Source organism: Terrapene carolina, unplaced genomic scaffold (assembly GCF_002925995.2).
Source record: "Terrapene carolina triunguis isolate 2854851 unplaced genomic scaffold, T_m_triunguis-2.0 Scaffold104, whole genome shotgun sequence".
NCBI lineage: Eukaryota > Metazoa > Chordata > Testudines > Emydidae > Terrapene > Terrapene triunguis.
The window spans coordinates 2278649-2305685 of record NW_020664455.1 but is presented as its reverse complement, the minus strand read 5'-3'; the positions used below and the strand labels follow the sequence as shown (position 1 = coordinate 2305685).

General features: G+C 48.3%; 1 protein-coding gene across 1 annotated transcript in view; it reads left to right on the top strand.

The window, feature by feature from the left end:
• Positions 1–1290: 1290 nt before the first annotated feature.
• The window catches only part of LOC112118972 (sodium/glucose cotransporter 4), a 35581-nt gene continuing 9834 nt past the window's right edge, over positions 1291–27037 (top strand). The window contains exons 1-12 of the mRNA XM_024217491.2: positions 1291–1419; positions 2845–2916; positions 9281–9385; positions 11617–11781; positions 15740–15845; positions 16639–16719; positions 17526–17731; positions 18908–19043; positions 20458–20565; positions 21159–21309; positions 22547–22715; positions 24241–24456. Coding sequence (XP_024073259.1) covers positions 1291–1419; positions 2845–2916; positions 9281–9385; positions 11617–11781; positions 15740–15845; positions 16639–16719; positions 17526–17731; positions 18908–19043; positions 20458–20565; positions 21159–21309; positions 22547–22715; positions 24241–24456 — 1644 coding nt within the window. The remainder of the gene's footprint in view (positions 1420–2844; positions 2917–9280; positions 9386–11616; positions 11782–15739; positions 15846–16638; positions 16720–17525; positions 17732–18907; positions 19044–20457; positions 20566–21158; positions 21310–22546; positions 22716–24240; positions 24457–27037) is intronic.

Below are 27037 nucleotides of genomic sequence, written 5' to 3'. Positions count from 1 at the left end.
TAATTTTTGAGCCTATAAGTCATCCTTGGGTCACGTTTTCAAGCTTTTCTCTGCAGCCACAATGGCAGGAAATGTCCTTTTTTTATAATAACCGCTGCTGTTCTCACTTAATCACGGGACTCCAGCAGCTGGGGATAGAATCATGAGTGTTGGCGATGTCACTTCAACAGCAGTCAGAACTAGGGTCACCAACCCTCCCGGTTTTGCCAGGGGTCTCCTGGAATCAGGCCCTATCTCCCGGAGGCTACAGAAGCCAATCAGTGAGATTTTAGGCCACTAAAAGTCTGGCAGCGCAGCGGGGCTAAGACAGGCTCCCTGCCTGCCCTGGCTCTGTGCCGCTCCCAAAAGCAGACCGCATGTCCCTGCAGCCCCTGGGGGGCAGGGAGTCTCCACGTGCTGCCCCAGCACCGACTCCGCAGTTCCCATTGGCCAGGAACTGCAGCCAATGGGAGCTGTGGGGGTGGTGCCTGCCAGGGAGCTTGCCTAAGCCCCGCTGTGTCGCCGCCCGGGAGCCTCCCTAGGTAAGTGCCTCCCTGCCAGAGCCCGCACCCCGGCCCCCCTGCCCCAGCCCTGAGCCCCCTCCCACACCCAAACTCCCTCCCAGAGCCTGCACCCCCTCTTCCACCCCAACCCCCTGCCACAGCCCGGAGCCCCCTCCCACACCCAAACTCCCTCCCAGAGCCTGCACCCCTGCAAACAACCACAGCGTGTTTGGGTTTGTGTGATTAGACAATTGGCAGCCCTCGTCGGAACAGGCCCTGTACAATTTATTCTATGTATTGTGATGGCACCTCAGAGTGCAGAAAGTTCTCCCCCTGCCCCAATCTAAGTATGTTGTGGGAAGATCTAGTCCCAGTATGTTGTAGGTTCAATTATATTTCCCCAGCCCTTATTCTGGCAGTGATTCCTGTTTGGTACCCATCAAAATAAACGTGACGTCCTACGTCCATTTATTCATTAATTTGAGGTCTTTCAAGTCCCTTTAATCCTGATTCCCTGAACTGGCTTATCTGAGCCACCTTCCAAACCCTGTGAGGGTTTGCCCGTCCTTAGCTCGGCAGATTACGAGGCAGGGCTGAGATGACTGGCTCAGTACAGGATGCCTATGCATGCTGCAGACCGGGATCTGTCAATTGCCAGTGTGCCAACAGTGTTATCTGCCACCCTGTGTTTCTCGATTTCCCCTCTGACACTCTCCCAACCCTGTTAATTATTAAAGGAGAATAATGAAGGAAAACGTACATCAAAGTCCAGTGTGAGAGAGACACAATCAGCAGTTCATGTGCAGCCATGAGCCATCCCACCCCGGCCACCACAGAGCCACCTGGCCAGCCTGGACAGAGGAACCTTGCCTTCGAGGCTGTGGACATCATTGTCGTCGTCATCTATTTTGTCTTCGTCCTTGCCGTTGGGATATGGGTGAGTCCAGGAGCTCAGTGATTTGCTTCCATTAGGGGACAGAAGACAGGCAGTGTGTGTAATCAGCTATGGGCCTCTCCTGTGTGCAAAGATATCTGCTTATAATCCGCCTGCTTTTTTATTTGTGCATAGTACTTTCGTAGGGCCAGACAGTAGCAGGCTTTGACTGGTATGCTAGGGGGTAGAGAGTAGGAACACTTTCCCCCACACTCCCATGCAGCTCCGATTCCATTCCTTGCAATCCCTGAATAGCACTGAGGGAAGGGTACTGCCGCCAGAATTGCTAAGTATCCCATAATGGACTGGGGAGAAGGGGTGAGGTTCCCCGTGGAATGGCTGCAGAAAGGCGACCTGGGAGACTTTTCTGGCCTAAGAGGAGGAATGAAGCGAAAAGGACTGAATCGGGCATTGGAAAATTTGGAAAGACGATTATTAGTTGATCCCTATTTTCTTTGACCCAGCGGCCTGTCTGGGGAAGTCGTTTTGTTCTCCTAACGTGTGCACTCACTGGGAGGTTGTTAAATGGATTCAGAAGCCCCATCACCCAGTCAGAGGGCAGTTTCTACCCAAGCCAGGCAGCCAACATACATAGGAATGGGGAGAAGGAAAATGGAAGAGCTAGGCCATCACTCCGCACCCCCAGTCTCCGGTGCCCCATGCATCTGCTGCAAGCATGGACCAGAGCTGCTCCATATTCTGGCTTCCAAGACGCAGATGAGAGTGCTGCACAAATCAGAGCGGAGCAACAACTCACAGCTGCTTGGTAACTTCTGGGCACAATGTCCTGACAAACCGAGGGGCTTTCCCACTTGCAAAGTAACAACCAGGCCCCCAGCTCAGAAGCCAGAGAGGCTTGTTAGCTCAGGCTAGTGTTAATAATGGGCTAACAGGAAGCACTCCCCTTCTCGCTGGCCAGAAGCGTTGGCTGGGAACGTGCAGGGGACAAGCTGTGTGTTTCTCCCGTGCAATGGGAAGCTCAGGAAGGATTGGTCATCCTAAGGCTCTGTTCTACTCATAGTTCCCCCTAGAATGGGGCAACTCTTCACTGCCCCGGTGCAATCCCATGTGCACGCTGTAGTACGCAGTCTGGGGTCTCCGACAAGGCGAGCTCTCTGGCGTCCCAGGAATGGATAGGCTACAGCCCGAGGTTTCACCCCGCTGGACTTACCGGAGCACAGTGCATTATTTCCCTGTTTTAACTATTGTTGCTGCACCTTGAGCGTCTGCAAAATGGTTGATTGAATCCTCCAGAAAGCACTGGATGACCTGGATACAGGGAGTTAGTCAATTCTAGCAGCAGCTGGGAGGGCAGAACTGGGAGGACTCCTAGCATGTTGCTGGCAGGACGACTGGAGAGCGGGACCAGTGTGATGGGCGGGAACCCGTGGGCGGGGAAAAGCACTTAATGTTTTTTCTGTTTTTCAGTCCTCCATACGGGCAAGTCGGGGGACAGTTGGAGGGTATTTCCTGGCTGGACGGTCCATGACATGGTTGCCAGTAAGTCTGATGCTTCCACTTGTTACTTAAAAATTGGGTTTCAAGCAAATCCAGGTACCTGATAGAAAGGTCTGGGGATAGGCACAGTACCCACCCCACACAGCTCTGCCCAGGAGCCTCAGCCTGAGCTATCGGGACCCTCAACCACAGAGTATCCTCCCCCCACAGCTCTGCCCAGGAACCTAAGCCCTGAGCTACAGAGACCCCTACCTGGAGGAAAAGGACAGTTCAGTCTCCCTGGTCTTTTAGTTCTTAGCTTTTTTGCTCAGGTCAGAGGCAACGGGTTACCTGGTGCTGTGGCTTCTATGACGCAGCCCCACCTGCCCATTCGGAGCTGGATTTAGGTCCACCCCCTGTTCCCAACTCACTTCACATACAGCTGCAGAACAGCCATGGGAGCATTACATGACTCAGGTCTGCGCGATGCCATAAAAATCACGTAAAGACGACAAAGAAAACAAGCGTATGGCAAAGCCCTTCGCCTCTACCCTTCCCGGGTGGGGGAAAGGCTACGCTATTGACTGTGTGAGGACTAAAATAAATCTCCGAAATGATTCACGAGAAAGGAATAAAGCTCTTAAAGGGCACGCTTGCGTGGGAGCGAAAGGCACACCTAAAAATAATTTCAACGTTTTAAAAGAATAAAGGTGTCACTGGAATAAATAGCCTTTTCATCCAATTGCAAAATATACAGCTGTATCTCTCTCCAGTGAGTCGCTGGTAACGGAATACAGTTTTCAACCAAAAACTTCTTTCTCTGTATACACAGTGCCCATAAATCCTCTAGGCCTCTTCTGTCGGAGAGGCGTACAAATATATAACAGCTGTTATTGCTTTAATGTGCTTTGTGCTCCAATTTCTCCTAGGTGACATTTAGGGAAAAACATAGGGGGTGTTTCCATAACTAGAGCGTGGAAGGTTTAAAAGATGTTGGAAGGAAACTGGCTTTTCCCAGGATCCTTACTCTTCTTATTTTTCATTGCGTCTGGTGGCTGGGCTACTCCAGGAGGTAATATGGCCCAGTGGTTAGAACACATGATTGGGTCTTAGGAGGGCTGGGTTCCAGTCTTGGCTCTCCTACTGATTCACTCTCTGGCAAGTTGTTTAGGTCAAAAGCACCCTCTGAGTTTGCCTGTTTCTGTTTTCCGGGCCCAACTTGAGATTCTTTGGGCTTGATTCTCAGAGGCGCTGTGCCCCACTTGAGTCCAGTTATGACTGTTTTAGCACTGATGCCTAAGGAAACATATGATGCAATATGGGAGGAGGTCTGCTCTGCTGCTGAAGGTGCCATCTTCTGACCACTTGTGATAACCTAAGTACCCAGGACTCTTTGCAAGAGTTGGGAGGTTAACCCCAGCGTCCCAGCTAAATTCCAGTTTGGGTGGCAACGTTCTGACAACTTCAGGGTTTCAGCTTCGAGCTATAACACCCTAATGGGTTTGGTCTTGAAAGATAGTCTCCAAGGCAGGCCTCTCATGTGATACCACAGCAGCTGAGATCAGCTGAGGTGCCAAGAGCCCCTCCAGTTTAACCAAAAGGGTTGGCCAAACAGCATTTCCAACTAATGACTCCCCAACTTTGGCACTAATCTCCCCTCCTGATCTGACAGAGCCCATATATGTGTACAGTATTTCCATCCCATCGCCAACAGCCTGAAGGTGGAAGAAAAATGGCAAACAACCCAAAGTGAGGCTCCTAAATCCAGATTCAGGCATTTAAATCAATGTGGCCTGCCTTTTTCAGAGACTTCGAGGCCCTGAAGTCCCCATTGACTGAGGTCCCTTCCAACCCTGATAGTCTATGATTCTGTCACTGAGGTGAGAGCTTCAGGTACCCTGAAGGTCAAGTCTCATTTATTTAGATGTCTAAACATGGCCTTAGGAGCCTGATGGTAGGGAGCCAGATTTGAAGATTTCGGCCTATAGCTTTTGTTCCCTTTCACCAGTACAAATCAGGAGTAACTCCTCTGAAGTCTGGAGTCCTTTCTGTGTAAAAACCACCCTCAGTGAAGGCAGTCAGGCCTACAGAACCTGCCTTTCCTCTGTCACTGATTACACTACGGGGGAGGGGATCTCCATTGAGTTTGATGATGTTACTCGTGATTTTACATTAGTGTGTAACACAGGGCATGATCCCTCTCCCACTGAAGTTTTTCTCCATTGACTTTAAGGGAAGCTGGAGTGGGGTCTGAGGATAAACCAGTGGTGGGCAAACTACAGCCCGCCGGCCACATCCGGCCCTCCAGCCGATTTAATCTGGCCCTCGAGTTCCCGCTGGGGAGCAGGGTCTGGGGTTTGCCCCGCTCCAGCCAGGAGCCGGGTCGGGGGCTGCTCCGCACACGCAAGCCGCGGCTCCAGGAAGCAGCAGCATGTCCCCCCTCTGGCTCCTACGTTTAGGGGCATCTAGGGGGCTCCGCACGCTGCCTCCGCCCCAAGCACTGCCCCCGCAGCTCCCATTGTCCGGGAACTGGGCCAATGGGAGCTGCAGGGACGGCACCTGTGGATGGGACAGTGTGCAGAGCTGCCTGGCCGCGCCTCCGCATAGGAGCCGGAGGGGGACATGCCGCTGCTTCTGGGAGTTGCTTGAGATAAGCGCCACCTGGAGCCTGCACCCCTGACCCCCTGCCATGCCCCCAACCCCCTGCCCCAGCCCTGATCCCCCTCCTGCGCCCTGAATTCCTCATCCCCAGCCCCGCCCCAGAGCCTGCACCCCCAGCCAGAGCCCTCTCCTGCACCCTGAACTCCTCATTTCTGGCCTGACCCCAGAGCCCACACCCCCAGCCAGAGCCCTCACCTCCTACCCCAGCCCTGATTCCCCTCACCCCCTCCAAACCCCTTGGTCCCAACCTGGAGCACCCTCCTACACCCCAAATCCCTCATCCCCAGCCCCACCCCAGAGCCCGCACCTCTAGCCAGAGCCCTCATCCCATCCTGCACCCGAACCCCAATTTCATGAGCATTCATGACCCACCATTCAATTTCCATACCCAGATGTGGCCCTCAGGCCAAAAAGTTTGCCCACCCCTGGGATAAGCTATAGACCCGTAGGGTAAATACAATGGTGACAAGGGTCAAATGGGCACCCTCCCCATGGTCTCGTGATGGGCTGTGGAACCGCAGACAACTATTTCCATGGCTTCAGGATTATTTTTCTTGGCGCGTCTGTGTCCTCCTGTGAGTTGGACACAGACACTACCAGAATAAATAATAAGGCCACTGTCTCACTGCTCTACAGCTTCTGTGTTTCTTACATCTGTGTCCGATACAGTCGGATGTGTGTATTAGAGAAGGTATTTACATTTCTTGGGAGTCAATATATTTACTCAAGATATGATTTCACATTACCCCAGTCAGCCTTTTAATCAGCAGTTTACTATATGGAGAAGTAGGGCTGGTAGCAGTGTTAATTCTGGCCACAGCTTCCGGCTTCATGCAATATTAATATTTTAACTTTCTCAGAAGGTGAGAAGCAGGTCAAACTCCATTACACTTTGCTCAGAGCTCAGCAGTGGCATATTAGGAATCTGCTGTTCAGACAAGGTGTGGTTGGAAAGCAAACTTTCGGTGGGAGGGAAGCCAAAGCATTGGTAACGCATGGCCAGATTTATCCCTGGTGTATCTCCACTGATGTCAGTGGCCACCTGGGATGAATGTGGCCTGCGTAGAGGTATGGCAAAGCTTTGTCCGAAAGGAGAGCGATAGTTAAAACCAGAGGTGCTTTATCCTATGGGAACAGCACTGTACCTTGTTTTCATCTAGTTAAGGGATCACTGGACCACGCTGGGGGCAGTGTTAAAATTAACCCGAGGTGTTAGCATTTTCCAGACTGCAGCAGTTTTCCATCTATATGTGTTTGAACCCACATTTATGCATGGGTTGCAGCCTTCCCAGGCTCACACGTCCTTTAAGATACATGCGACATTCTTTCCATGCAAGTGTTTCTTGAACAGCTCAAGGTCCAGGCTTGGAGTGTAAATATTTGCCTATAGAAAGGCACTGGATTCTCTCATGTTATAAATGCAAAAGTCCTTGTTTTCTTTTTGCACATCTTCACTTCCTGGCTACCCCAGAGGGAATACTGGCATGATAACTACTCGGGAGCAATTGTCCCCATTGAAATCAGGGGGAGTTTTGCCATTCACTTCGGTGTAGACAGGATGTCACCTCCATTCCTACTTGGTCAGAAGTCAATTGGAGTTTTCCTGAGGAAAAACTAAGGCCCAGATGATCCTCAGCTGCCCCACAGATGGAGGGCACACTCTGGTTGAGGCTCTCCATCATTCCTTCAGCCACCTCCCTGGTGCCATCTCCTCCCTACCCCCATCCTAGACCCTGCAATGGCCTCTGCATGGGCTTGGGGGCCATGCAGGGACAGGGTGGAGATGGAGGGGACCCGTGGGGAGGTTACACATAATTTCATCCCTCCAGCCTCTTGGAGTTTAAGGCTGAAGCTGTGTCATCTTCTTAGCATGGTTCCCTCTGGGGCACAATGGGGACTCTCTGTTCTGTCAGCTCCGATAGAGCCATGTGGCCAGGAAGCTGGGCTGGGGCACCAGGGCCAATACAGAGGCATCCCAGCTGAGGGAGCTGCCAGGTTTGGGGACAGGCCTTCGCAGTCTGTTGGAGGGGATAAGGGTAGAGGGAAGAGAAATGCTGTGGGAGGTGGGGTTTCTGTGAGGGGATCCTCACAGAGATTTCCTCCCTCACAATCCACTGCGAGGATCTGACTGTGGCAGGGGGATCTGGGCCTGTAAGGGCATCAGGATTTGGCCCACTGGGAGAAAGGGGGTTGGTTTCACAGTATTTCCAGGGGAAAGTGCAAAGTCCCTGCAGCCCCTGATTTTGTGAGATTCTCAGAGCAGGGAGATTTGAATAAGCTCTGCCCGCAAGCACCTCCCTTTTCACACCGTGTATCAGAGCCTCCTGAGTTTCACCGATCTTCGTAAAACATGAGCCTTTCTGCTAACCAAGGGTTACGAAAGGAACAGAGCTTAAAGGAGCCCCAGGGACACGGCGTCTGCTGTCACCAGCCAGGGCCCCAGCTGCGAAGGATTGTTTGATTTGCATAACCTCTGCTGAATGGACATTTTTATAACTGCCCCTCAGGTTATCTTGCTGACGGCCCAGGGAGCTCGAGCGGTGCTGCCTTGCAGATGTGGTATCAGCCCACCACCTGCTAACCTGACGGGCACTCACAAACGTGGGCCTTAGTTCTGCATCCATCACTCCTGCTGGGTTGCATTTTGATGGGGCACCTCGCAAATAAGGGGAGCAGAGTCATGCCCCGAGCACGGAGCGTGAGGAGTGATCACATGAGGATACATGGCACATGATGCATTTATGTCACACTTTGAAGCCGAAAGCGCTTTACAAACCAGCAGCTAAACTCTGATCACACATGGAGGGGGCCTTCCCTCCCTGTAGGGCATCTCAGACACGGCCATGGCGGCAGCCTGTTCCCCAGACATTGCAACTAGCCCCTCTGCTAGTCTGGGAGGAGGGATCTGCACAGGGGGGCAGGGACTGAATAGGCCAAGGGAGAAGTAGGTGGAGCTTAAGGATGCAAATTGCTCTCACACATGCACCTCCCCCACCCCAAGCTTGCAGACCTTATCCAGAAAACATGCCACCACCTGGAGCTGCACCTTCCTTGGGGTCTCTGCTGTGGTTGGGGATCCCCCTTTAGAGGTGGCCCGGGGACACCCCTGTTAACACAACTCCATCGCACCCACTTTGTTGGGGTGGCACATAGGGCAGCAGCTGCAGTGGGGAAAGGGGATCTCCAGTGGGATGGATCCCGAGGGAGCAGCGGCGTCTGGGGTGGGTCCCGCAGCCTGCATTGATACTCTGGGGGCAAAGCAATAAATGCGTGGGGAGATTCCTCGCACTTCGTGGAATACCCGTAGACTGGAATAAGCCATAAAGAGGCTCCGCAATAATTTACATGTTTACAATACATAAACTTAAAAGGAAACAAGTGCTTGTTTCAAACAGGCCCCATCCTGAATCTGTGCTCGGAGCGTATCCATCCGTTTACCTATGTAACTGCTATGGTATCTCTCACTGGCGTATCTGAGCTCCTCAGAATTCATTAAGACAACTCGGCAGCGGTGTCTGTCGAAGGGAAAACTCCCACTGAAGTCAATGACTGAATGAAAACTGACCGGATGAGGGCCAGCACCAGGGGGCAGACTCACATAGGTTAGATGACTTTAATAAGTCAAAGCACCGTATCCTTTAAAAAAAATCCATCAGACAACAGCCTCGGACGTGACAGCAGGCCAGGCCATAGGGAAGTGCTTTATGTTGCTTAGAAACCACTTGCAATGACTCTCTGCATTCTCTGCCTGTGCTGTGTGTTTCAGATTGGAGCCTCCCTGATGTCAAGCAACGTGGGCAGCGGCTTGTTCATCGGCCTTGCCGGCACCGGAGCAGCTGGGGGCCTCGCCGTCGGGGGCTTTGAGTGGAATGTAAGAATCCAGGCTGCCCTGGAGTTACAGTTTACAAGGGGACGGGGTGTGGGTTCCATGAATCAGTTATTAACAGTATTGTCAACCCCACCAGTGCTCACAACTCCTGAATCAGGCCCCCTCAAAATCACGAGATTGTCTTGACAATCATGAGATGTAAAATATGTCAATGTGGTGGTTCTTTTTCTTTACCTGCTGCTTACTGAACCTTCAGGGAGCTCCCAGGTCACATTTTTAGGCTGTGCTCTGCAGCCATGAAGGTTAGAAACTATGTTTTTAGAAAATAAAAGTGGAGATTCCCACATAGTAACAGGATTCCAGGATCTGGGGCTTTAGGGAAAACAACACATCTCGGAAAAGTAGGGTTGCCAACATTGTATTTCAAAATAAGTGTTCTTAGCACCCACTCCCCACCCTTCCTCCTGATATTATTATTTTATTATAATTAATAATAAGCAGTACTTGCTTACATTTGCCAGGGGTATTTATTCCTGCTTTTTGCAGCACTCAGCAACTCCTGATCTTGTTGTATAGAGATGAAAAAATAAGGGGCATCCCTTGTAATAAGGTAGTAGTTCTCAACCAGGAGTCCAGGGGCCCCTGGGGGGCCATGAGCAGGTTTTAAGGGGCTGCCAAGCAGGGCCGGTATTAGACTCACTGGGGCCCAGGGCAGAAAGCGAAAGCCCCACCATGCAGGGCTGAAGTCTGAGGCCCCTCAAAGCCTGAGCATCTTAGTTTCGTGGGGTCCCCTGTGGTGTGGGGCCCCGGGCAATTGCCCTGCTTGCTAACCCAGAACACCGGCCCTGGCTTGTATATGCAGAAAAACAGTTGTGGCACAGGTGGGCTGTGGAATTTTTATAGCATGTTGGGGGGGCCTCAGAAAGAAAAAGGTTGTGAACCCCTGTAATAAGGGACTGTGGGCAACCCTACACACAAGACTCACCATAAAGCCACAAGAGCTAATAACATTTCAGGTTCCAAAATGTGTGTTTCTGTGTTCAACAACTTGGTGTGAATTGGGGCCTATTGAAATCCGTTGGAGGTTAGCCGCTGACCCTTCGAAGAGCATGAACACTAGGTGTAGCATGTACAACTCAAAAGGAATTACTAGGTACGCTGGCTAGAAGTGAGTCTGGTGCTAGTTTTCCTGCAATACACATCCATTAGATAACTCAAAATCTCTGCTGTTCCATTCCAAGACCTCCCTTGAGTGGAGCCTGGTAATGGTGCCAATTTATCCCCAAGGGGCACGTAGGAATCCACCCAAGATCAATTTTCTTGCATATATTTTCACTGCAGCTGGTATTTTGGGGAGTTGAGATTTGGGTCCCGTTGCCAGTTCCAGTTTGCACTAACAAGCCCTTTCAGCAGAACACGGAGCCTACGTGCAGTCCGTGCGCCATCAGACATATTGATAGATTTTGTGATCATGGAGAGCAAACGTGACTCCACTAGTTTTAACGTCTCCATTTTGGCCTGGGCTGGATTTTGGAGCAGCAGAGTGCGATGGGAGAGAGAACTTTAAACTCCCAGAAGACACTTCATGTAAAACAAGCGATCCATTTCATTTACCATGTGCAGGTGCAAATCCAGTTCAATCACACAGGAAGTTGTCCAAAAGTCCATCAGAGTCTTCCTGTTGCTTCTATTTCTGCTGCTCAGAGAGATTCTGTTCATTCAGCATCCTCGTCTGCTAACCTAGTCATACTGTCCTGCAAAAATCATGAGATTCTCGAAGGCTTCTCCGGAGCCAAGAGCCTGAAGGTCAGTTAGACCTTGATCCTCAAAGGTACTTGGCTCCTAACTTCCTGGGCCTTAGAACCTTGGCACGAGTGGCAATGCCGCTGGTACCAAAGGTCACCAAATACTACATCTCCTTTTATAGACCCTAGTGCAATGAAGTGGAATCTTGCCAAGGAGGCAAGGAAGTGGAACAGGATCTGACATCCTATAAAAAAGAGAGAGACGCGAGATCTCCAAAGGCTTGTCACTGTACTAACAGCAGTGTTCATCCTGTTCTCATTCACCCATCTACCACCTTGTCTTCCAACCATAACCCCCAAGTACCAGGATTTTCCTGTCTGTATGGCAGAGCAATACTTTGCTTTAGAGATGCCACATTCCTACGCTGTCTGATACTGCCCAGGGCATGTACAGAGAATTTGCATGGTGCAGAGTCTATCACATGTTTTTAATTATGGCCTTTTCTTTTCCTTCCTCCCCATTTCCAGGCTACCTGGGCGCTGCTGGCCCTCGGCTGGATTTTTGTGCCTGTTTACATTGCTGCAGGAGTTGTCACAATGCCCGAGTACCTGAAGAAGAGATTTGGAGGACAGAGGATTCAAATCTACATGTCCGTACTGTCCCTCATTCTCTATATATTCACCAAGATATCGGTATGTATCCTACTGGAAAGCAACACTGTGTCTACAGCAAGCTGGCTTCATAGACAGAGTAATCACTCTGTGAGCCTTACAGTAATGTTACAAATAATTAAGGAACATATTATGCACCATAAATGCTCTCTTGCAACCCCGTACTCTTCCCCATACATCAGACAAGATCCTCAGCTGGTGTAAATTGGCTTAGCTCCATTGACTTCCATGTACACCATCTCAGGAGCTGATCCATTGCATCTCGTGTTGATTAAATTCTTTGCAAAAATAATCTTAGCATAATAGCATTTCTATGATTATTTTCTTTATTGAAATTTCTAATGTTAAGAATTGTATTTTAAGGAAACAACTAGTGTTATCTCTAGTCCCTCCACCTTCACGAATTGCTTCTATTGTTTCAATCTGTAAGATGAACGGGAAATGTATACCACCTTAAGGCACAGCACAGCACAGTGTTCTTGAAGCATTTTTAGTCGCAAGCCAGTAGCATTATATGGCACATGAAGCAATGTCAGCTTCTGATCATTTGAATGCTGCAAAGAAAGGAGCATATTCTCTGCTCAGCGCATTAACAGGAGTTACCTGTGCACCCGGAAGGAGGATTATAGTGCAAAGTCTTAGGCACAGGAGATATTCATTACCCAGGGGACTAGCTAGTTCAAGGGACTGGTCATAGAATCATAGAATATCAGGGTTGGAAGGGACCTCAAGATGTCATCTAGTCCAACCCCCTGCTCAAAGCAGGACCAATCCCCAACTAAATCATCCCAGCCAGGGCTTTGTCAAGCCTGACCTTAAAAACCTCTAAGGAAGGAGATTCCACCACCTCCCTAGGTAACCCATTCCAGTGCTTCACCACCCTCCCAGTGAAAAAGTTTTTCCTAATATCCAACCTAAACCTCCCCCACTGCGACTTGGTAATGGGTGTGACGTTGTGCAGTCTACATGGTTTTATAAAAATATAAGTGAATATAATGTAACTGGGATAGTTTTATAAAAATTTGGCAATAAGTGAATATAATGCAACTGGGATATGCTTCGTGCAAAAGGTCTCTTGTAAGGTATCATTACAAAGTGCATAATCTACTGAGTATGATCATCTGATTTGTATAAATGTACCACTCTGGTATCTAAAACTAGAAATATAAAATGTAACTCTGAGGGCCTATTGTAATTATGTAAAGTGTGGGCCATTAATGATGGTTTGGAATCTTGATGACTCCCATTGTCTGCAGATGGCTGTTTACCTGTGAGTCTTCCTGTATATGTGTGTGCTGGCAAGTGAGTAATGAAGTCTTGCAGTGACATGTGATCATGTCACCTGAACTGGAATCCATCTTTAACCTGGTGCTTTTCCAGTGAGGGGGGGTGAAAACCCAGAGGGACAAAGAGTTCCCGCCTTATGCAAAAGATATATAAAGGGGTGGAAGGGAGAGAGGGGAGAGGAGCCATCATGGAGAAGCCCCTAGATAACACCTAAGCTGGGACAAAAGCTGTACCAGGGGAAAGAATTGTGCCCAGGCCTGGAAGGTGTCCAGTCTGAGAAAAACTTACTGAAGCATCTCTGAGGGTGAGATTATCTGTATTTAGTTTGATTAGGCATAGATTTGCGCATTTTATTTTATTTTGCTTGTGACTTACTTTGTTCTGTCTGTTACTACTTGGAACCACTTAAATCCTACTGTCTGTATTTAATAAAATCACTTTTTATTTAGTAATTTACTCAGAGTATGTATTAATACCTGGGGGAGCAAACAGCTGTGCATATCTCTCTATCTGTGTTATAGAGGGCGAACAATTTATGAGTTTACCCTGCATAAGCTTTATTCAGGGTAAAACGGATTCATCTGGGTTTAGACCCCATTGGGAGTTGGGCATCTGAGTGCTAAAGACAAGCACACTCCTGTGAGCTGCTTTTGGGTAAACTTGCAGTTTTGGGACAAGTGATTCAGACCCTGGGTCTGTGTTGAAGTGGACTGGAGTGTCTAATTCAGCAAGACGGGGTGCTGGAGTCCTGAGCTGGCAGTGAAAACAGAAGCAGGGGTAGTCTTGGCACATCGGGTGGCAGCTCCCAAGGGGGTTTCTGTGATCCAACCCGTCACAATGGGAACTACAGTTTTTTGTCTCTAAGCCAAAGTTTATTTCCAGCCCACATCTGTAGTGACTAAGGCCTGGATCCTCACAGATCCTTCCGCCAGTGGAAGTTTGGAGCCTAAATACCTTTGAGGATCTGGGCCCAAATGCCCTTCTGGCATGATGACTTCTGGTCAGCTTCTGTGAGAGGCATTGCTGGCACAGGAGGGTACCAGATATTGGGAGGGAGGGAGCCTGCAGCTACTCCAGACTCATCACAGCTATACGGTGGCTTTTGGGGAAGCAGTATTTTTCAATGCCTTTCGGTTCAGTGGTCTGTGCTTAGTATTCACTGCTTATTCTCAGCGACCTCTCCTCTAAGGCTAATTCATACGCGTCTGACAGGTGTGTCTGGTTTAGCTTATTGGCCTCGGAGGTGTTTTCTCTAAGGTAACACCTTTGTTTTCAGAGTGCGTATTTAATGGCTGGCTCGACAGCGGGAGGTTTGGTTATGAGGGGGATTTTTCACGCCGCAGTTCCTGCTGGAAAGTAGGTTAATAACTTTGCTGCTCAGTTTCATAATCCTCCTGCTTGCCAGGAGGAGCGGCGAACTGAGTGAGTGATGGGGTCAAAGTGTGTGGATGCACACTCTTTATATTTCCTGCTGGGAAGACAAAGCGCATATCCATTATGTACAGGAGGCTCTTCACTTCCCCCCCTCCCCCACCCCCCTGCCACTTTGTGTATCTGGGGGCTGTAAAGATCACGAGGGCTAATGGAAGCTGGATTTTAGGGAGATGATTTGGGGGCAGAGAGGAACACGCTCTTTACCACTCCATTCTGTCTCGCTTTCCCATGGACGGTGTCTGCATCTTTCCACATCCCAGGTTTACAGATTTCTTTGGGGTTGATTAATACAGAACAAAACCTCCCCGCTTGTTATGTGCCACCTTCTGTATTTACAATGGGTGCATCTCAATTTTAATGCCGCTTTGTTTTTCAATCTGGCCTCGTTTACTATCCCCCTCCACAAAGTGAGACCCAGGGAGCTTCTGCGGCTCTAGGTCAGATCTCCAACCTGCATAAATAGGCCTAATGTTATTGAAGTTGTTACAGCAACCCTGATCTACACCAATGAGGAGCTGGCTAGGGTCCATTTTCAGATAGATAGGTTGAAGCACAAGACATTGGCCACTCACTCATAGTCTTTCCAGCTGATAGTCCATCACTCTGACCATTAGACCGTGTAGTCTCCCACGCCCAGGGTGATACCAGATGTTCTGTTTTAACAGATGCCAATGACCCCACCTACTAGAAAAGTGAGCTCGGACTAACCATTCACAACACCCACAGTGCTTGGGACCCTCCCTTGTTTCCCAGTGACTCATGCTCTTGTCTGTGCATTCATCTGGTTCCCCTTTCCAATGTCAGGAGCCTTTTCCTGCTGAGAGAGTTCTGACCCAGTCTGAATGAGGTGCCGATCACTTACATCCCTGACAGGCTGCTCTAAGTTGTGCTGTAATGGCTTCTGGGAGCTACTGCAGGGATATAGAGTTGCTGAGGGACAGGCCTACCTGATCTCACCCCGGAAGGCCCCCCCACACTAGGGGTATTAACCTGATGGGGAGGGTTTATGCGTGTCTGGGGCCTGGTACACGGAGCCACAGTGCAACAGCGAATCAGGCCCCATTCTCTCCACAGTTCAGTGCACCTTTTTGATCCTATTGTGTCTGTCCTTTTCCCCTCTGTCTCCCCCTCCCTCGCTTTCATAGTATCCTCCCTTCTGGTTGGGTTTTGAGCCTTCCGGTGGGCTGGAGATTATGTCAGAGAAGTGCTAAGAAATGCAACCCACTAGAGTCTCAAATTCTCCTTGCTCTTATTCCAGACAGATATTTTCTCTGGAGCGCTGTTCATCCAAGTCTCCCTGGGCTGGAACCTTTACCTGTCCACCGTGATCTTGCTAGCAGTGACAGCTGTCTACACTATAGCTGGTAATGATACTGCCTTAAAAGCAGCACACTAATCTGGAGTGTGGCAAAGACTCGCTTCCCCCAATGCATTTTACTTCTCTGCATTCTGGGCCCAATCCAAAGCTCATTGAAGTTGATGGAAAGAATTCCATTGACTTTGAGCTTCGGATCAGGGTCCCTAGTAATGGAGCGTCTGAACAAAATACAAGGTGGGACAGATAGTTAAGCATAAGGGTTTCACACATGCTGTAGGACATTTTGAGTGGCCCGTTCCATAATGCAATCTACTTCTCTGGTAGACTGTCCTTGTTTAGAGAAGGTGGTTTAAGCATGTTTTGGTGTATATCCTGGATTTTCTCCTCAGAGCAAATTCGGTGATAGCTGAGTGCCTGGCTGTAGACAACAGATTGATTGGCTTGTCTGGGGTGGTTGCTGGATCTGTGGAGGTAACTGTGGGGATCTGTGGGGTTTTGGTATATAGTCTTTTATAGGGTTCCATTTTTGACTAAACATGGACTTAACAGAGAGACTAGTTTTATGGCTTTTTACAACAATTTGTAACACACCCTACTGCCTGCTAACCCTTAACTGCCCACTTCATTTTAAGCGATCTCCTACAGCACATGTGAAACCTTTATGCTTAACAATCCGTCCCACCTTGTATTTAGCTTGGACACTCTGGTTACCTTCTCCAGACCTGAGGAAGAGCTCTGTGAACCTCGAAAGCTTGTCCCTTCCGCCAACAGAAGTTGGCTGGATATTACCTCACCCATTTGGCTCTCTCTTACCCTGTGGTTTGCCGTTCTCCCTACAGGTGGTTTAACCGCTGTGATGTACACAGATGTGCTGCAGACTGTGATCATGGTACTCGGAGCTTCGGTTCTCGCCTTTATAGGTAAGAGGAACAAGGGACTGTGTTCCCTACAATCTGAGTCAAACAAGGAGCTAGGCCCTATGGAGCATTTTTCCCCCTCTTTCAACAGAGACCCATAATTTAATATTAATAACAGGATTCACAGCCACATTTGGCACCTGTCCCCATAAACCAAGCTAGCTCCCCTCTTCCTTGTTTATTCCAAAGTGCTTCTTTTAGTTGTGCAAGGTGTTGAACGCCTTTTGCTCCCTTTGGGAGTTGACGGAGCCGCTTGCTGGATCAGATCCTCTGAGTCAAACTCTGCTCTAGTGCCCGTAACTCCTTTGAGTTTCAGCCGCCTCCACTGCTTTCCTCCAGTGGAGTTACTCTGGATTTACAAGGGAATCATTGGGAACAAAAACGGACCCTTAGCACGTTGCTTTAAGCCTGCCTGCCAAACAGTAACCCAAATGCTGCCTCCTCTGGTTTCATGTTTTCCTGATGAGGCTCTTCCAGAGGGTTTTGATCAGTGACTCTGGGTTCTAGGGGCACTTTCTTGCCAGTCCGGGTAATGATGCCACTGCTAAGGGAATTCGGTGGTGCTGGTGCTGTCTCCACCAGAATGCACTGCTGGGTGCAGAATTCCCCAGATCCCGTTAGCATCCCAGCATTTCTGGGTGCAATCCTGCTACCCCCACCACACACACCAACTGGGCCACCAAAATCTAGGTTTGAGGACAGCAAGGAAGAGAGGAGGGGGGAAAAAAGCAAGCAGGAGCGAGGACAAGATGGATGAATGACCTCGTAGCAGGGCATCAAACCTAAACCACTGGCTGCTTCCTTCTCAGGGTTTGAAAAAGTCGGCTGGTTTGAAGGACTTAAAGAGAAATACAGCACCATGATACCCAGTGTCATAGTCCCAAACACCACCTGTCACCTCCCACGCGCTGACGCCTTCCACATGCTCAGGAACCCTGTCACTGGGGACATTCCTTGGCCTGGGCTTATCTTCGGCCTCTCTGTGCTGGCTACTTGGTGTTGGTGCACTGATCAGGTAAAGTAAGTCTCTTTTCTCTTTCTCTCTCTCCCCTTCCGCCTTTTATCCCAGTATCGTCCTTTCCAGGCTGCTGCACTGTTCGCAGAGTCACGGGAATGATGAATGTGTGTGTCCGTCTGTCTGTCTTTGGGGGGCCACCGCTTCTGCTGACTGGAATAGACCAGATCTGCTCATTCTTTCCACAGCTCCTGTTGCAGTTCAATGCTTCTGAGTATTGGGAGTGGGGGGCTTGTTTTGATGGTGGGGAGCAGCAGGGTGTGATGTTTTCCCCTATGTGCACAGCTGGCTGGTGAGCAAGTGGGGTCTCTTTATGGAGGTAGGCAGTAAAAGCCTCATTCTGAAAGCCAGGAGGTCTGTGTTCTGTTCCCGGCTCGGCCAATGATATGGCACGTGACTCTGTGCAAGTCACTTAAATCTCATCTATGACCCACTTTTTTGAAATTCCTGCACACAAGGTGCGGCAGACGCCCGAAGTATTGCGCAGCGGCAGATCACCACCAACGTGCAGTCCTTCATCTGTTCACGAACTAGGAGCCTCGTGTGAAATGTACTGAGCAAATCATAGAATATAGAATCTCAGGGTTGGAAGGGACCTCAGGAGGTCATCTAGTCCAACCCCCTGCTCAAAGCAGGACCAATTCCCAACTAAATCATCCCAGCCAGGGCTTTGTCAAGCCTGACCTTAATACTAAATACAAAAACCTAGGGTGGGCTCAGAGCACAGAGAAATGGGCCCTTCTTTAGACAGCCTGGCTCTCAGTGTTCAAAGGTGGGAAATTCAGATCTGCTCACTGCAATCCAGTGTGGGATTTTTAACAAAATGACGTGTTCTTTTTCACGCCCTACTCTGAGCTCTTGTCTCATGGTGCTGAGTGCATTGTTGAGCAGCGGCTGCGTTTCACCCTAGAGGTGGCTGCATTGCAGTGGCGGGTGAAGTGATGCCAGTAAAGGGCAAGGGAAAATTTCCTCGCTGCAATCAGACCCTCGCTGGTGTCAGCAACAGTGAACCATGCAACAGAGATCTGCAGTGCAGATCAGAGAGGAGAATGTTATCATAGGCTTGCAAAGTGCTTTGGGATCCGTCGAGATGAAAGTATCCTGCATTAGATGATGAGTCTGTTTTCTCTCTGCAGGGTTTTCTTTTAACTCTTTCCATTTTTATACTGACTGCAGGTTATAGTGCAAAGGTCTCTCTCTGCCAAGAACCTCTCCCATGCCAAGGGTGGATCGGTGCTGGCGGGTTATTTGAAAATGCTCTCTATGTTTTTCATTGTCATGCCTGGTATGATCAGCAGAGCTCTTTACCCAGGTAAGCTGCTGTTCCTTACCGTTGGACTGTTCGTGGATTGCGAATACAATTTCCTTGTGTCGGTGCAGACCTGCCAGAGATCAGCAGTCTTGCCCCAGGGTTTATCTCCATACAGTGCTATTGGCAATTCAGATGGAGCTTCCCAGCCCCTGACTCCACTTCCAGGTTTGGGGTGCTGCTTTAGGACATCTGTGGCAGAAGTCATTGGGACAGTTGCAAGGGACAGGTGTCAGAATATCATCTTGTGGACACTGCATGTATCTAATAGGAGACAAAAGAGAGAAACATGGAGACATAGAGTATGTTTAGACTGCACCCTAAGCCCAGGCTCTGACTCAGGTTTGAGCCCTTCCATCCACACACAAATCTGTCTGACTCAGGTCAGCAAGTACTCAGGACCCGGGTCCTATAAACCTCCTAGGGGGGTGGATCAGAGCCCAAATCCTACTGTGACTTGGGTCCTAGCCCTGTCATTTTGCAGTGTGGAGGCAGGTCAAGCCGCAAACCCAGGCCAGAAGGTCTGCATAGTGCCGTATGGACGTGTCAGCACATCCAGCAACGGTAAGCCCAGGTTTACAATGGAGTGTGGGTGCTCTAGCACGGGCTTGGAAACGCAGAGTCCACAAGCCCAGGTCCCACCGACCTAACTTTACAGGGCAGTGTAGACAGACCCATACAGACTTTAGGGGCGGGTCTTTTGAGTCAGACATGGAATCCTGTTTGTTCCGTTAGGACGCTGATGTAATAGTACAAGTATTTCACCTGAGACACCCCTCTTCCCCCTGCTTTGTCATGGGTTCTGCACGGTAGGCAACTGCCAGGCTGAGATTCTGCTTGTGGAAAGAAGCAAGATCTCCCCTCATCTCCGCCACCCAGAGCAAGCTGTGTTAGACCCAGCTGAGTCCTCAGATTCTCACTGTTGCTTCGGATCGGATTGCTGTGAATGCACTAGGTGCAGGGGGAGCCAAGCAGGGCTGCAGTGTTTGTTTCCTCTGTCCCCCTCTAATGATGGCTGGGCCACACAGAGAGATGGGTGAGCCTGCTGCAGCCTTAGCTAATGGCGCCGGCTCTTTTAGCATAGGCAGTCAAGACTCATGCGTTTAGAACCAGAGGTCCCAGGTTCAATCCCAGCTGCCACCAACCCATCTAGGGGTGTAGCGTTCCATCTGCTCTGAACCAAGTTTGCAGTGTGTCATCATGAGGCTCTACCTTTATTTGGGGGCCCGAAATGTTCTTTGGCTCCCATTGTGATAGCTTGGAAAACTGTGTTCTTGCTGTTTTACTGCCTTATATTAAATATATAAGATATCAAGAATCAATTCCTTTAAGACAGTTTCCAATAGCTGGAGTAGATATGCCACAAAGGAGGTTTAAGCTGGCTGGTTCGGTTTCTAATCTTTCCTCTCTGCTACAGATGAAGTGGGATGTGTGGACCCGAAAGTCTGCGAAACCGTCTGCGGAGCTAAAGTGGGTTGTTCTAACATTGCCTATCCTAAGCTTGTAATGGGACTCATGCCTGTAGGTGAGAAAGCTGTATTCTTAGGGGTGTGAACTTGTACTAGCACTGAACAGCTGTGTTCTCGGAATGGAGTGGCCTTTGGAGCTATCCATATGAGGAACTAATGTCCTGCAATTATCAGTTGGTTTGGTAAACAAATTAAAAGATAGCAAAGTTTTCTTTCCATTATGTAGCAGGCAAGCGTGTGTGTGTTTGACAAAGAGATGGATAAATAGAAGTAGCCGCATTGAATGGAAAAGAAAAAAGTATTTGCTATGGCAAAATATCAAAAGAAAACTAAAATCCCAACATATTTTTCAAAAAATGCTATGGACATTTTCCAATTTTTCAGCCAAAGTTTTTAGTTTTCACATTTTTAATTGAAACAGTAAAATTCTAAAGAAAAAAAATGTTCCTGGAAAATTTTTATTTTGAAAAAAGGGCATTTTTTGGAAGAAAAAAGAATTTGACCTTAAATGTTGACTAGGTCTAAAAAAGTCGAGGTGGGCCCGGACCAGAGCCGCAGAGCCAAAGGGCTCTCTGGACTCTGTTCACGTTCATATGCAGGAGCTAAAAGACCAACAATCTGAACCAAATTTTCCTTGTTGGTTTCCCAGGACTCCGGGGTTTGATGATAGCTGTGATGTTGGCAGCCCTGATGAGTTCCCTCACCTCGATCTTCAACAGCAGCAGCACGCTCTTTGCCATAGATATCTGGCAGCGGCTCCGCAAGAAAGCCACAGAGCAGGAGCTCATGATTGTTGGCAGGTCCTCTCACTTCCTTATGGCTTCACTGAGCATGTTATTTTGATGGCAGGTCTTAAACTCTCCAAAATGTTCTATCTGGACTCTGGGATTCATAGATTCCAAGGCTGGCCAGAAGGGACCACTGTGAACATCTCATCTGATCTCAGAGAACTGCCCTGAATCAATTCTTGTTTGAACTAGAGCGTATCTTTTAGAGGGAGGGGAAAAAACAGGTGAAAATTAACATGCATGTTAATGAAAAAAGTAAAACTTGAGATGAGTTATGTTTCCCAACTTTACCTGGAGTAGATTCAGTTACATAGACAGGCTCAATTTGCCACTGACCTGGAGAGATTATTTCTTCTATGTTCTCTAAATTTGTCATAGACGCCTGTCCTAAGCACAATCCATAGTGAAATCATGGCACCCTCTATTGGCAGACTCCAATACTGCATCACACCAAGGCTGTAAAACAGTTCCCTTCCCACTAACACTGTTAATAATAATCTGCACTTCTGTAGAGCCTTTTATTGAGGTCACACATATTAAGTAAGCTTCAAAACATCCTTGTGAGTTAGGTGAAGGATAGAGAGGGGTGAAAGCATCAGCTGTTTAATAGTACACAGCAATACGGCACACCAGCTCAAGGCAGAAATGGAGGAGGATATTGAATGCCGCTGAAACTTCGGTGGGAATTTTATTAAGTAGGAAGTAGTGACTTAGTTGGAATTTGGTAACGGCACTAAAGACCTCTACTGTTCTGAAAGGTGTCTGTGGGATTTTAATGATCACAAGTTGTCAGGGTCTCTGTCTCATCCAAGAGACAGTGCCTCCGGCAGTTCCCACTAAAAACGTGTCGGGTTACTGGGGCAGTCATGATTCAGCTAGCCCTGAGATTGCCACGCACAGAGCCACCTGCACCACTTCTTGCAGGGCTCTGGATTCTCCTGGGATCTCTCCCATTCATTCAGGTCCTTACGAGGCCCCACACAACTTAATTTGACCACTCTGGCCAGATCTCAGCAAAGGGTTGTTAGCTATCTTCCTTAGGAGAGTGAAATTTACTTCCTGCCTGGTTACAAGGAGAAGCCTGTCCTAGATTTCACTTCAGATGAGGAATTCACTCAGGGTGCACAATGGTTTTCCCTAGAATTCATTGAAAACACAAGGAAGTGTCTCTTGATTGGGGATTGCATTTCCAGGTGGATTCTGAAACATGCCGAGCTAATACTCTTTGTTCCAATCTCCGGTCTTCCAGAGTGTTTGTTCTCATCCTCATTGCCATCAGTATTCTCTGGATTCCCATCATTCAGATGTCCAACAGCGGTCAGCTCTTTGACTACATTCAGTCCATAACCAGTTATCTGGCCCCACCAATTACTGCCCTCTTCATCCTGGCAATCTTCTGCAAGAGGATCAATGAGTCCGTAAGTGAGGAATCAGTGACTGGGCCGGTATGAATAGTAGTACCACCTCAGGGGGGGCGTGCGTGTGTGCGTGTATTCTTAGTAAACCTTCAAGTGGATTATTGCAAACCTCTATCTGGAAAAATTAGAAATCAGAGGAGTTAGAACTGGTTCGAGTTGTTTGGGATTAACAATAAAATGATTTTAAACAGGAAATTTCACAGGACAGGATGGTTGGGGGACTGGGACTGGTCTATGGAACCTTATATCTCCAGGTTACCCGTTCAAACCCAGCCCAGCAAAGCTGTGACCATCACAAAGTGGCTTAGTGGCATGAGTTAGTGGGCCTTACCCCTGTTTCTATTGGATGGGTGTCAGCTTCGCAGAAGCCACCACAACTGGGGCAAATTGGCAGCCTCAGCAGAGGGGCCATGGAAACTCAACTAGCTTCATACTCCTAGAAGTGGTCCCTCTAGGTCTAGGTCAGTGAGGGGCAAACTTGCACTCCCACTCTCTGTGCTGTAACTGCTCTACATACAGAGAGGGCCTTAGGCCCAGATCTTCAAAGGTATCCAGGTCCCTAACTTCCATAGCTTTGAGGATCTGGCCTTAGTCTCTAGGCGACAGATCCTCAGCTGGTGAAACTTGTTTTGGCTCCATTGAAGTCTGTCCATCCAGCACGTTTCACTAGCTCGAAATTCATTTATAAAACACCAACCATGTTTGACTTCCCTCCAGTCCAATATGCAGAGGTGGAGACTCAGACTTCTACCATTCCCCTGTGTCTCTCTGTGCCCTCTTCTTTCCTCTGTCAGCGAGAAGGGGGAGCATCACTGGGGCTGTTTAATCCCATTGTTCTGAAACTTCCACTGGGGCCTGGTTCTGCTCCTGACACAGGCTTAGCTTTCTGAGGAATGAGGAACCCCCTAAGGGATTTCAGACCCTATTTTAGAACGTAGCTCAGGGTCCAAATTATTTCTGGAAAATTGGACCTTTTTGCTAGACCCCTTGAAAACAAAGTGGCAGTGAAAATGAACCCCTGCTCCCTTTTCCAGTAACAGCCCTCCAAGCGTCTTTCTAACCTTTCTTATGGTTCTGTCTCCCCCCGTTACGGTGTGGCCAGAAACAACTGTCTCCCCCTGGGAAGGACTACCGAGTCTTCCAAGGGCTTTTACCCCTGTTTCTGAAGCATGTGGGGTGGCCACTGTCTGAGGGGACTAGATGGACCAATAGGTCCCAATCCTGCAATGAGATGAACCTCAGTGGAACCTTTTGCCCACCCAGAGCCTCACTGAAATCAGTGAAAGGACCTTAACTCAGTCGGGTCCGACATGTCTGTCTTGCAGTTAGAAGGGTGGGAATGAGTAGATTACAAATTCTGAGGGCCATTAAAGGTATCTAGACCCTCCCTTGCTGTCCTGCTCTGTTGACTCCATCCTGGAGAGAAGGGACCATTCCCAGAAAGGGACTATAATCCCCACCCCCCAAAGATGCTTTCAAGGATCCCTCACTTCCTTATGCATCTCTTCCTATGTTTTCTTCCCAGGGTGCTTTCTGGGGCCTCATGTTTGGGCTGGTCGTAGGTGGCATTCGAATGATCATGGAGTTTTCCTATGGTGTGCCATCCTGTGGCGAGGAGGACCCAAGACCAGCTGTGCTAAAGGATGTGCACTACCTGTACTTTGCCCTCATTCTCTGCGTGCTCACGGGCATCGTCATTACCCTAATTAGTCTCTGCACCCCACCAATCCCAGAGGAAAAGGTAAGCAGCTCTCCAGTTCAAACCTTTCAAGCCCCTCCCCATCATAGGGTCCAAGTGTTCTCCCTGATCTGTACAGCCCTGGCTCTCCTATTGCTGAGATCTCAGGGCCTATAATGCACGTCTACAAAGAAGCACCTTTCCCAAGCCCTTCTGTTTTCCAGGGCTCAGAGTGTTAACACTGCTTGAGGCTCAATGAATTATTGAAATGGAGTGTGAGTTCCCATGCTGTATGTACAGCTCTAAACACACACACCACAGCACATCATATCTGGGAGAGAAGGTAAAGAAGTGTGTTGCTGAGAAGGAATTAAATAGATCTAATTGAAGCTTCTGTCCTATTTCAGCAAAGCCCCCATCAATCTTGCAAGCAAACAAGATTAATATCTTTGCAACACTGGCATTTAGAGAAATAACATTCCATCCCAATGTGATCTCAATTACATTTAACAACATAGTGTCATGGTACAGAAGAAAGCAACTTTCTTTTACTTACTGTATTAAAACAGAACTGTGCATAAAGGTTAAGGTTTTATTGAGTGTCAGCTTAAAGAGCTACTGTCAAGTAGTTTAGGGTCTAAGGAGGTTTGGTTTACTGAACGGTTGCATAAAAATTGGGGGCAGGAAAAGGAAAAAAACATCAGGTGCAACCATGTTCCATGACTAGTTTTTTTTTAAAAGAACTTCTGAATGGGGTATAGGATATATAGATATTCTGGGCCACATGTAGCCCTGGTGTATCTCTGTTGACTTCAATGGAGGGGATAGGTTTAAATCCAAGTGATTGAAATCACCAACGTTACTCATGATTTAAATCATCACTTTTAATTGAGTCTTGCATTTATACGTTTTAGTTATTTTCCTATTGATTCTCATTGGTTGATAACCATTAAAACATGTCGATTTGCAACTAAATATAGCCTTTACATGAAATCTGGTTCTTTTTGCTAACCAGGAAGATGCACCAAACTTACACAAGCTGTGATTATGTCATGTGACATTGACCGCCGTGACATTTTCTGCCCTGGGGCTGGAGCTCCCACCCAGCCCTGCCCTCGCACCACCCAGCCCCCAAACTGGTGGGGGGACCCACAGCTGCCCAGCCATGGCCCATAAATCATAGAATCATAGAATATCAGGGGAGGAAGAGACCTCAGGAGGTCATCTAGTCCAATCCCCGGCTCAAAGCAGGACCAACCCCAACTAAATCATCCCAGCCAGGGCTTTGTCAAGCCTGATCTTAAAAACCTCTAAGGATGGAGATTCCACCACCTCCTTAGGTAACCCATTCCAGGGCTTCACCACCCTCCTAGTGAAATAGTGTTTCCTAATATCCAACCTAGACCTCCCCCACTGCAACTTGAGACCATTGCTCCTTGTTCAGTCATCTGCCACCACTGAGAACAGCTGAGCTCCATCCTCTCTGGAATCCCCCTTCAGGTAGTTGAAGGCTGCTGTCAAATCCCCCCTCACTCTTCTCTTCTGCAGACTAAATAAGCTGGCCAGGGCCAGCAGATGGGGGACCCTGCAGCTACCAGCTGCCCAGGCGAGGGGACTCAGCAGCCGCCCAGCCCCAGGGCAGGGGAATCCCGGAGCTCCCAGGCACCGCATCGGTGGGGGACCTGGAGCCCCAGCACAGCGGGTGCTGAACCCACCTCTCCCTTTTGTCAGGGATCCTTTTAGTGAAAGTCAGGGACAGGTCACGGGAAATAAACAAAAATTCACGGCAGCCCAGGACCTGTCCCTGACTTTCACTAAAAAGATCCCTGACAAAAACCTGGCCTTAATTATATAGCTTAACGGGCATTTATTCAGATTCTTAATTTTGACATTATCTTAGGAAATGATGCATTTTTTATTTGCTAGATGATGATGAACTTTTTACTTGTGATTTGTGTCAAACTCTATTTGGATGGAAATTCAAATTCAGTTCAAATGCTCCAAACCGGCATTTTAAATTTTGTATTATTTATTATTATTTATTTATTTATTTATTTAATTTATTATTATATTTATTATTTATTATTAAATAAAGCTACCTTAAATGTGCTGGATACGTAAGAAAATTTTCTTATCAAAACATGTTTTTTCATTTAAAACTAACTGCTTTATTCAACAAAGGCTGCATTATCTGTAATTAGTGAATTGAACTGATTATTTCTTGTCACTGTATCCTTTAAGATTTTAGAACTAGTTGATCTGGTCCTCTCACACCTAGTTTTTATTCACTGATTGAAAGAGGCACACAGGTTTTCCTTGGTTTTCAACTCCCATTGGTTTCTTAACTTTGAACCAGTCACTGAACTGAGCTAGTTGGATAAACTGAAACGAAGAAAATACCCTTGCTGCACTTGTAGAAAAGCCCACTGCTGTGAAAAGCTGGGTTAGCACTTCATACTCTTGTTCCAGGTTCTTAGCCAGTGACGTCCACCAGCTCGGTGGTTTGACATTCTTTAAAAGTTGGCACCAAATATATACTACTCGATATTATTATTTTTTGCATTTAATTTAAAAGTTTTAATAGATTCATGATAAATATAGGCCTTAACATAGGTTGTCATTATTTCAAATTTCATTTTAAATA